The 11,260-nt window shown below is 41.3% G+C and overlaps 1 protein-coding gene across 1 annotated transcript in view; it reads left to right on the top strand.

The window, feature by feature from the left end:
* Positions 1-3,600: 3,600 nt before the first annotated feature.
* UHMK1 (U2AF homology motif kinase 1) overlaps positions 3,601-11,260 on the top strand; it is a 33,011-nt gene continuing 25,351 nt past the window's right edge. Inside the window, exons 1-4 of the mRNA XM_003943387.4 lie at positions 3,601-4,031; positions 5,716-6,008; positions 6,673-6,864; positions 9,440-9,534. Coding sequence (XP_003943436.1) covers positions 3,764-4,031; positions 5,716-6,008; positions 6,673-6,864; positions 9,440-9,534 — 848 coding nt within the window. The 5' untranslated portion in view covers positions 3,601-3,763. The remainder of the gene's footprint in view (positions 4,032-5,715; positions 6,009-6,672; positions 6,865-9,439; positions 9,535-11,260) is intronic.

Genomic DNA, 11,260 nt, shown 5'->3' with positions numbered 1-11,260 from the left:
AGGTGTGGCAGCTCATTCCTGTAATCCCAGCACTTTGGGAAGTCGAGGCAGGCGGATCATCTGAGGTTGGGAGTTTGAGACCAGTTTGGCCAACATGACGAAATCCTGTCTCTACTAAAACTACAAAAATTAGCTGGGCATGGTGGTACACACCTGTGATCCCAGCCACTTGGGAGGCTGAGGCACAAGAATCGCTTGAAACTGGGAGCTGGAGGTTACAGTGAGCTGATATTGTGCCACTGCTGTACCAGTGAAGACTCCAGACTGCAGCAACAGTTCTACACTTGAGAATTCCTTTAAATTTAGAAAAGTACAGACTAGTGTTCCAGAGGGAACATTAGGGCTTATCTTGGAGCCGAGACTCTAGGTGGAGACTGCCAATCACTGCACCCAACCCTCCAGCTACATCTTCTGTCGCAGATGTCTCACTTGTGTAGGAAACTCTCATCTCAGTCAGAGGGTGTGAGAGGAGACAAAATAAATAAAGCTCCGAATCTTGACCCTGACTCATAAACAGACTGAACCTTTCTTGGGGATCTTAATTTGTTCTCATGAGGCCTCAGCAATGGGCCAAACACCTTTAATCTTGTAAGGTAGGTGTGTTTTGCTCACATCAGTTTCTCTGTTCTCTACCTTCCTCAGTTCTATTTCTAATTGTCTTTCCTCCTTAAGACGTAATGCCCAGGCCGGGCGCGGTGGCTCAGGCCTGTAATCCCAGCACTTGGGGAGGCTGAGGCGGGCGGATCACAAGTTCAGGATATCGAGACCATCCTGGCTAACAGGGTGAAACCCTGTCTCTACTAAAAATACAAAACATTAGCTGGGCATAGTGGCAGTCACCCGTAGTCCCAGCTTGAACCCGGGAGGCGGAGGTGGCAGTGAGCTGGGATTGCTGCACTCCAGCCTGGGCAACAGAGTGAGACTCCGTCTCAAAAAAAAGACATAATGCTGTTTGTTAAAGTCCATCTTCTGGTTTTTCCATTTTCCCCTCTTGGTTGCCATCCCCTCTCCATCCACTAGCCTCCTGTCGCTGCCTGAAAAATAGATGACAATTTAACAAACATTTGTTAAAAGCTTAATATGTTCCAGACACTATTCCAGACACTGGAAATACAGTGGTGAAAAAATCAAAATCAAACTTGTCCTTATTTTAGACAGGGGAATCCAATTTTTAAAATGAAATATATATTACGTCCAAGGTGATACAGAGAAAAATGAAAGCAAAGTAAGGGGTACAAGGGATACCAGGGAAGTAGGGAATGGCTCATTTATATAAATGTGATCAAGAAGAGCTCATTAATTAACGACATTTAGGAAGACACTTGAAAGAAATGAAAAGTTGGTTGGGCACTGTGGCTCACGCCTATAATCCCAGCACTTTGGAAAGCCAAGGTGGGCAGATCACCTGAGGTCAGGAGTTCAAGACCAGCCTGGCCAACGTGGGGAAACCCCATGTCTACTAAAAATACAAAAATTAGCTGAGCATGTTGGAGGGCACTTGTAATCCCAGCTACTAGGGAGGCTGAGGCTTTAACCTGGGAGGCAGAGGTTGCAGTGAACCAAGATCACGTCATTGCACTCCAGCCTGGGTGATAGAGCCAGACTCTGTCTCAAAAAATAAAGAAAAAAAAGAGAAAAAAGAAAAGAAATGAAATGAAAAGTGAGTCATGTAGCTATCTGAGGAAAGACTGACTATGCCAGGCAGAGGAAACAGCAAGTTTCCTTTTGAAGAAGGTATCTACCTGATGTGTTAGAAGAACAGCTGGTGTGTCGGGACCAGAGTGGATAGGGGGATAATGGGAGGACATGAGGTTGGAGTGAGTGAGGGATCTAAATCATGGACAGCTTTATCATCCATTGCATGGATTTTGAGTTTAACTCTGGGAGAGATGGTGGGTTTGGAGCAAAGCCATGACTTAGCCTGACTTCTGCTCTCATTGGATCACTGTGGCTACCGTGTTGATAATGGACTGCAGGTGAGCAGGAGCAGAAGCAAGGAGACTGGCTAGGAGGTTATTTCAATCAGTATATGTTGAAAATGGAGGAAAGAGAAGAAACAAGAATGACTCCAGGGGCTGGGCATGGTGGCTCATGCCTGTAATCCCAGCATTTTGGGCAGCAGAGGTGGGTGGATCACCTGAGGTTAAGACTTTGAGACCAGCCTGACCAATATGGTGAATGATTGAAAAGTAAAGAAGGCTACATTTATGACACACCCTAGTTTGTGAATTAAGATGTCTATTTGTTATTCAATAAGCGGGTTTGCTGAATGAATAAAACAATTGAACAAATAAATGAAAATTAAAAATCTGAAACAGATCGATGTTTGCCCAAGGTGAATGTTTTTGATGAGGGAGCCATAGGCAAGGTGGACTATGATAAAAAGAGATAAACTCACCAGGCGTGGTGGCTCAGGCCTGTAATCCCAGCAGTTTGCTACTAAAGATATATATATATATATATAAAATTAGCTGGGTGTGGGTGTGCACCTATGACCCCACCTAATCCGGAGGCTGAGGAAGATAATCCCTGGAACCCGGGAGGCAGAGGAGATGGCGCTGTTGCAATCCAGCCTGAACAACAGGGCGAGACTTGGTCTCAAAAAAAGAAAAAAAAGAGTTAAACTCTGTAAAATATTTGAAGAGATTTATTCTGAGCCAAATATGAGTAGTCATGGCCTGTGACACAACCCTCAGGATATCCTGAGAACGTGTGCCCAAGGTGGCTGAGGTGCAGCTTGGTTTTATACATTTTGGGGAGACATTAGACTCCAATCAAATACATTTAAGAAATACATTGATTTGGCCCAGAAAGGTGGGACAACTCGAAGCGGGTTTTGGGAGAGGGAGAAATGTGTCCTTCCAGGTTATAGGTAGATCTGAAATTTTTCTAATTAGCAACTGGTTGAAAGAGTTATCAAAATAAAGGAATGTCTGGGTTGCCGTAAGAGCTTGTGGAGACCAAAGTTTTACTCATGCAGATGAACGAACCCTCCAGGTAGCAGGCTTCTGAGAAAATAGATTGTAAATGTTTCGTTGATATTAACCAGAGAAGTATAACTAGATGAGTCCGACCCCTACTTCCAGTCATGGCCTAAACCAGTCATTCAGCGTTTTAGAGTGCCCTGGCCGAGGAGAAAGTCCATTCTGATGGTTGGTAGCCTCAGAATTTTATTTTTGGTTTATAACTAAAATAGAAGCACAAAGGTCTAGGGATCCAGAATCATGGTTTTTGGTGACCATGGACCTGGAGGTGATGGTATACCTTTGGTACCTAGGGTGTTTTCCTTGGGATCCTCTCTATGAGAAATGTAGGTGGGGTTTTATTTTTCTGGGTTCCTCTGGGTGAGGTGAGGTGCCTCAAAAGAAAAAGGACCAGTTTTGGCTTCAGGTATTCTATCCTAACCGTGAAAGCAGTTAATACCGGGCCTGGAATGGTAGATGCTCAGTAATTACAGGTTACTTCTTAGTCTGGGTCCTTTTCTCCAAACCTAATCCGTCTCATCACTTCTAGTCCCCGCCCCTTCTGAGCGCCCCTCCTCCGGCCTGTGTGATAGGCTCTTCCTCCGTTTCCGGCTTCTCGGACTCGAGGACCCTACGGTTTCCGGTGTCATGGCGGCTTGAAGTCCCGGGAGTCGGTGAGGCGGCTGCAGGTCCTCCCCTGCGGAGCCGCTGGTCCGGCTGGCGGGGATGTGACCGCGGGCTCTGCCGGCCTGCCTCAGGCGTCGCGTCAGCTCCCGTGTCCGTACCCTCAGCCCACACCGATGGCGGGATCCGGCTGTGCCTGGGGCGCGGAGCCGCCGCGTTTTCTGGAAGCCTTTGGGCGGCTGTGGCAGGTACAGAGCCGTCTGGGTAGCGGCTCCTCCGCCTCGGTGTATCGGGTGCGCTGCTGCGGCAACCCTGGCTCGCCCCCCGGCGCCCTCAAGCAGTTCTTGCCGCCAGGAACCACCGGGGCTGCGGCCTCGGCCGCCGAGTATGGTTTCCGCAAAGAGAGGGCGGCGCTGGAGCAGTTGCAGGGTCACAGGAACATCGGTAATTGCCGCTGTCTCCTTTCTCTTGTTGCCCAGGTCACAGTCCGAGCACACTCTCGCTGTGTGGCGTTCCGTCTTCCTCCCCTTCTACAGGAGAAGCGGGTCTAGCCCTCTATCACCCGATCCAGGCTCCTTTCCCCTTTCCCCTTATTACTGTCTGCAGTGGAGTGGAGTTGGTGGTCTGCTTTGCTCAGTGTCACATAGAGGCTCAGTAAATTCTACCTTGCTTCGAGTCTCGTCGGAGAATGCCGCATTCGTTAGCATGCAGAAATCTCTTTTCTAGTGAGAGGAGGCGCGTCTTTGCTAGATTGTCATGTCTTCTGTGGAAATTTTTGAATATTTGCATACCAGTAGAAAATGGAAACTGTGTCTAGGGCTTGTGACATCAATGCTAGTAACTCATACAGCTTACCTGGTATATATTTATTACGGATTTGGAGGAAATGATTCACTGTTCCATGGGAGCCCTTATAGAAGTGTGAAATTTAGGAACGCTGTATCTTTGCTCCTGAGACTGTTTCATGACTCAGATATTCAGAATGTAAGATATGTAATGATCGCTGATGATTGATTTGTGAAAAGTCTTTATTTTCATTACAGGACAGAGAGCTTATCATTAGTTATAGCTTTCGTTATTAAAGTCTTATTTCTTAGCATGTATGATGCATATTTCAGTTGAAGAGTGAGTTTTTTTTATAATACCATTTTGGAGAAGAATTAACACTAGTGCTACATTTTTTTTAGTTTACTAGTCTATCACTATAACCTTGGTATTGAAGAGGAAAAAATTTTTGTAAGCCTAAGGACTTGCTGAATCTCTGCAAGATTAGTTAAAATTTCATCTGGAACGTCTCAATCTCTTCGTTAGTATTTGGATTATAGAGAGCTGTTTATTTTTCTGGTTTTTTTTTTTTTTTTTTTTTTTTTTAGACAAATTCTCATTCTGTCATCCAGGCTGGAGTACCAATGGTGAGATCACAGTTCACTGCAGCCTCCAATTCTTAGGCTAAAGCCATCCTCCTGCCTTAGCCTCCCAGGTAGCTGGGACTACAGGCACCCGGCACCATGCCTGGCTAATTTTTTGTAGAGAGGAGGTCCCCCTTTGTTACCTATGCTGGCCTCCGAACTTCTGGGCTCAAGCAGTCCTGCCTTGGTCTCCCGGAATGCTGGGATCACAGGCATGAACCACCGTGACAGGCCTATACTGCTATTTTGGATCAAGAAGCAATCTTTAGTTTGGTCTTTGTACATTGTGACATTCCTTCTAAAAGAGTTACTTTATATTTGGATTCTTACTTTTTAAAATTTTCTTTTTTTTTTTTAAAGGACCTCATGATGCAGCAATATTATTTATTTATATTTTGTATTTTGAACTTTTAATCATTTTCACTTGGCACTCCAAGTTCATGTTCACCCACCACTGAGTACTTGGTGAAACACAAATAATTGTATCATATTTAGTATCTGTGAATGGTAATCAGCTATTGTAGGCTGTCTCATCTTGTTTTTATTAAAATAACCCAATTGCCCAAAGATCTTATCCATGGGAAAAATAAATTACAGTGGAAGCTTGTTCATCAAAGTTATCCTTATCTAGACTCTCTCAAATTTGTATTGCAGTTACCTACTTTAATAGTGACTTACTCTAAGTCTGATTCTTAAAATATTATAATTTCTTTTTCTAGTGACTTTGTATGGAGTGTTTACAATCCACTTTTCTCCAAACGTGCCATCACGCTGTCTGTTGCTTGAACTCCTGGATGTCAGTGTTTCGGAATTGCTCTTATATTCCAGTCACCAGGGTTGTTCCATGTGGATGATACAGCATTGTGCCCGAGATGTTTTGGAGGCCCTTGCTTTTCTTCATCATGAGGGCTATGTCCATGCAGACCTCAAACCACGTAACATATTGTGGAGTGCAGAGAATGAATGTTTTAAACTCATTGACTTTGGACTTAGCTTCAAAGAAGGCAATCAGGTAAGAAATAAGAAATAACCTTTTCTTTACTCTCGCAGTTGTAGTCGAAGCCAAGTGTTTTCAAATGACAGGGTAGTTTAGTAGGGACTTAGACGTCATTTTTATCTAAAATACTGAAATGCCAGGGGATGCAGCAAATCAAAAGAATTTCAGTGCCACCATTTTAAAAAAGGACATAATGTTTGGGTCAGGTAGGAGGAGCCAGTGAAGAAGGAGAGCTCTGGCATTATTAAAAGTACTTAACCTATATAGAATGCTATTTTAAATTTTATAACGTTTGACTAATTGCTGAGGTACTGTTCCTTATCTCTTCAGTATTTGGGCTGTATCTTATGGCAGAATGCATATGATAGTTCTGGCAAATCCTCCATTCTCCATGGTTTATTGTTTCTTTGCAGAGTGTCCTTATTATCAGCAGTGCCTAATAGGTAAGAGACAATCCAAAGAAGACTTCTTTATGAGCACTGTATGGAAATGTACAGCTTGCCTCTGAGAACTGCCCCCACTTAATGAACCAAAGAATATGATAACCAAGGGCTAAAAATTTTTAGCATTTAGTTTGGCAGCAGATTTACTATACTCTTAGGGAAATAAGCACACTGTAGAGATGGATAGAAAGGGAGCAGCTTTTTTGTTGGTTGTAATACTTATTTATCTTCTTTAGGATGTAAAGTATATTCAGACAGACGGGTATCGGGCTCCAGAAGCAGAACTGCAAAATTGCTTGGCCCAGGCTGGCCTGCAGAGCGATACAGAATGTACCTCAGCTGTTGATCTGTGGAGCCTAGGAATCATTTTACTGGAAATGTTCTCAGGAATGAAACTGAAACATACAGTCAGATCTCAGGAATGGAAGGTAAACGTCACCAGTGCTTTGCTTTGGGGTTCTTACTTTAAGAGTATTCAATTTATGATGATTCTTCTTCTTATTTTTTTTTTAATTTGAGACATGTTTCACTCTTTCGCTCAGGTTGGAGTGCAGCGACATGATCTTAGCTCACTGCAATTTCTGCCTTATGGTCTCAAGTGATTCTCCTGCCTCAGCCTCCTGAGTAGCTGGTATTACAGGTGCTTGTCACCACACCTGGCTACTTTTTGTATTTTTAGTAGAGACAGGGTTTCACCATGTTGGCCAGGCCGGTCTCGGAACTCTTGACCTCGTGATCTGCCAAATCACGAGGCCGAAGTGGTGTGATGACAGGTGTGAGCCACTGTTCCTGGCCAATTTATCATGATTCTTGTCTAGAATTCTTGATTACTTTCTGTTGTCCATACTCCTGTTTTTCTATTTATGATACTTAAACGCCACTACCCACTCCTATGGCTATCAATGTGCTAGTGAGTATTGCATTCTTATTGTTCCTAGCCTATGCCTAGGCTTGGCATGTAGTAAGTGCTTGATAAAAATGTTTGAATGAATGCATTTTCCTAAAGAATCGAAAGTGGTTTCTTTTGCTTAGTAACAGTTATATTGAGTTCTAAAGTGTTACTAATACAATCATAGCTTATGAATTAAATGATAATTTTTATAGATTATCTTAACTGCTTTACAGTTAAAAAAAATTATTTTTACTGGGCATGGTGGCTCACACCTGTAATCCCAGCACTTTTAGAGGCTGAGGTGGGAGGCTCACTTGAGACTAGGAATTTGAGACCAACCTAGGCAATGTAGTGAGACCCCGGTCTCTAGTAAAAAAAAATTATAAAAGGTATTTTAATACTTGTTTAATATCAAAACCAATAATCATTCCAAAGCATTGTATTTATTAAACCTCAAGAAATTATCCAGGGGTGATGGCACACACCTGTAGTCCCAACTACTCAGGAGGCTGAGGCAGGAGGATCACTTGAACAGTAGCCTAAAGGATACTGATACTATCACAACGTTAAAGCCCCACAATACCTTTGAAAACATACTGTAGTTAATTCCTAACTTACAAACCCACAAGAAGTTCATTCAAATATTAGAGGTTTGAAACTTAGATATTAAGCAACAATCATTTTTTGAGCATCTAATACATACTGTGTAGCTATTATAGCATACAGTTTTGTTTCTTTTAAACACCTAGTCACTGATTTCTGTTGTAGCATTTCCTGGAAGGAATACTTTAATAGCCCAGTGTATGTACCTGATGCTTGTATGGGTAAAAATTGCTTTCTTGGGAGTAAAATCAGTATCATTCTTTATTATTGGTATCCCAGACAATTGAGAGTCTATAAGTATTCTTTCTTAGTGCTAATCCAAACATAGATCAGTTATTTGAATGAGCTTTGACTATCTTTGAGTCTTTTGGACTGTATCTGTTTGGCCTAGATCACATTCAAATTTGTGTGAAATTCATAGGGACAATGTATAGTAATAGGATCTCCAATATATTCCTCTAGATAAAGCATTATTTTTCTGTTTTATCACTTTCTATGGGGGCAAAATTGCCAACTGATTATGAGCTTAGGCCCTAAAGTCAAACTACTAGGGTTTGTATTTTGCCTCCGCAAAGATCTTACTATTTATTTAGGTTCACTAAGCCTTGGTTTGCTTTCTTTAATATGAGGATAATAACGGCATCTATCTCCTAAGACTATTGAGATTAATAAGTGATACTTTTAGCAAGCAGCTCATGGTAAGTATTTAATATATTTAACTGATAATGATATTATCAGTTCTTTTAACTCATGTACACAGTTCTAAATTTTGAGTTAGCATAATATTCAAGGAGAAAGTATATTCTTAAAGATTTAGAGAATGAGTAATATGACAGATAAGATGTTTTAATACTGCCTCGTATTCTCTTTGATAGTTTATTTCTGTCTGAAAACCAGTTCAAGACTCATCACAGAGATACCCTGAGTCACCTATTACACATTCCTTTTTGCATTAAACTACATTCTTATGTGGTTACTTTGGTATTTATTTTTTATTCTTTCATCTAGTAGATGTTCATAGAGTGCTAGGTCCTGAAAATAGAGAAAAAAATGTTCTTCTCTAGAAGCGTATAATTATGTATATTATTTCCTCTGTTGCTGGGCATGATGGCTCACACTTATAATCCCAGCACTTTGGGAGGCAAAGGTGGGCAGATCACTTGAGCCCAAGAGTTTGAGAGCAGCCTGGGCAACATGATGAAACCCCATATTTACAAAAAATTAAAAAATTAGCTGGGTGTGATGGCACACACCTGTATTTCCAGCAAAGAAGGAGGATCACTTATATCTGGGAGGCAGAGATTGCAGTGAGCTGAGATTGTGTCACTGCACTGCTGCTTGGGTGGCAGCGCAAGACCCTGTCTCCAAAAAAAAAAGAAAAAGTGATTGTAGGCGCTCAGAAGATAGTGTTTTCTGTTGCATTTTACTCACTCGAATAGTGCTGTATGCCTAGTTCTCAATAAATACGGACTGAATAACCAAAGGAAGACTTTTCTCCCTTTCTTAAGGCAAACAGTTCTGCTATTATTGATCACATATTTGCCAGTAAAGCAGTGGTGAATGCCGCAATTCCAGCCTATCACCTAAGAGACCTTATCAAAAGGTATGTTACATGCACTGTAAGCTTGCTTTGCATACATGTACTATGTGAAGTGGTATGTCTTTTTTTTCTGAACAGATTTATATTATTATTTCTAGTTTGCTTGATCCATGTGGGAGTTTTGTTCCCCTGGAAATAAATCTATGCAGGCTAGCTTCCTATAAGGAACATAAGTAATCAAATAGTTTCACCAAATTTATTTTCAAAGGAATGTTCTTTTGCTCATAGTATCAATGTTAAGCTTTTCCTGGCAGCTACCTTTTCACTGGAAGATAGATAACTGAGCCACTGTACCTTTGGCCTCTCATAGCCCTGGCAGTTCTGTATACTTGATGGAAAGCCGATTTTTAAAAAGAGTCTTTATTAACTAAAGATTGAGTTTGCTTTTGCATTACTCCCTTCCCCCCCCAAAAGACCCAAAAACCATTTAAAATGTTTATCTTTGACAATGATCTGGGGACAGATACAGTGTTTCTGATATCTGAATAGATCCAAATACAATAGATATTTTGAAAATAGAGATATGTACAATCATGTCATTTGACAGTAGGGATCTGCTGTGAGAAATATGTCATTAGGTGATTTTGTCATGCTAACATCATAGAGTACTTACATAAATGTAAATGATACAGACTTGTGCCCACACCTAGGCTGTCTGGTAGTCTGTTGCTCTTAGGCTACAACCTCTGCAGCATGTTACTGTACCAAATACTATAGGCAACTGTAATACAGTGGTAAGTATGATTGTCTAAACATAGAAAAGGTACAGTAAAATTATAGTATAACAGATTTAAAATGGCATACCTATATAGGGCACTTAACCATGAATGGAGATTGCTGGACTGGAGTTGCTCTGGGTGATTCAGTGAGTGAGTAGTGAGTGAATGTGAAGGCCTAGGACATTACTGATGACTAAGAGTAAATGCTGTCTACTTAGCCTTCACTAAATTTATTTTAAAATTTTTGTTTTCTTCTTTTTTGAGACAGTCTCACTCTATCATCCAAGCTGGAGTGCAGTGGCACAGTCTTGGCTTACTGCAACATCTGCCTCCCAGGTTCAAGCGATTCTCGTGCCTAGCCTCCCAAATAGCTGGAATTACAGGTGCACACCACCATGCCCAGCTAATTTTTTGTATTTTTAGTAGAGACGGGATTTTACCATGTTGACTAGGTTGGTCGTGAACTCCTGAACTCAAGTGATCCACCTGCCTCTGCATGCCAAAGTGCTGGGATTGCAGGTGTGAGCCACCGTGTCTGGCCATAATTTTTTTTCTCCTCTAATCATTTAACCTTAGCTTAACTGTAACTTTTTTACTTTATAAACTTTAATTTTTCTTTACTTTATTTACTTTTTAAATTTTTTTGTTGAAAACTGAGACATAGGCACACCTTAGCCGAGACCTACACAGGATCAAGATCATCAATATCATTGTCTTCCACTTCCACCTATTAACCTACTGGAATGTCTACAGGGGCAATAACATGCATAGAGCTGCCGAGTCTCCTATTGCCTTCTTCTGGAATACCTCACAAAGGACCTGCCTGAGACTATTTTACAGTTAACTTTTTTGGGGGGAGGTGCACTCTAAAATAACAATAAAAAAAATACATAGTTATAAATACATAAGCCAGTAACACAACGATTTATTGTCATTATCAAATACAGGAGTTTTATTTACATCTATGTCCTATTACAACAAACACATTACTCACCTGCATTAACACAAGC

Source organism: Saimiri boliviensis, chromosome 19 (assembly GCF_048565385.1).
Source record: "Saimiri boliviensis isolate mSaiBol1 chromosome 19, mSaiBol1.pri, whole genome shotgun sequence".
Classification (NCBI taxonomy): Eukaryota; Metazoa; Chordata; class Mammalia; order Primates; family Cebidae; genus Saimiri; species Saimiri boliviensis.
Note: the sequence above shows the minus strand (reverse complement) of the source record. Positions and strands in the feature narration are given on the sequence as shown.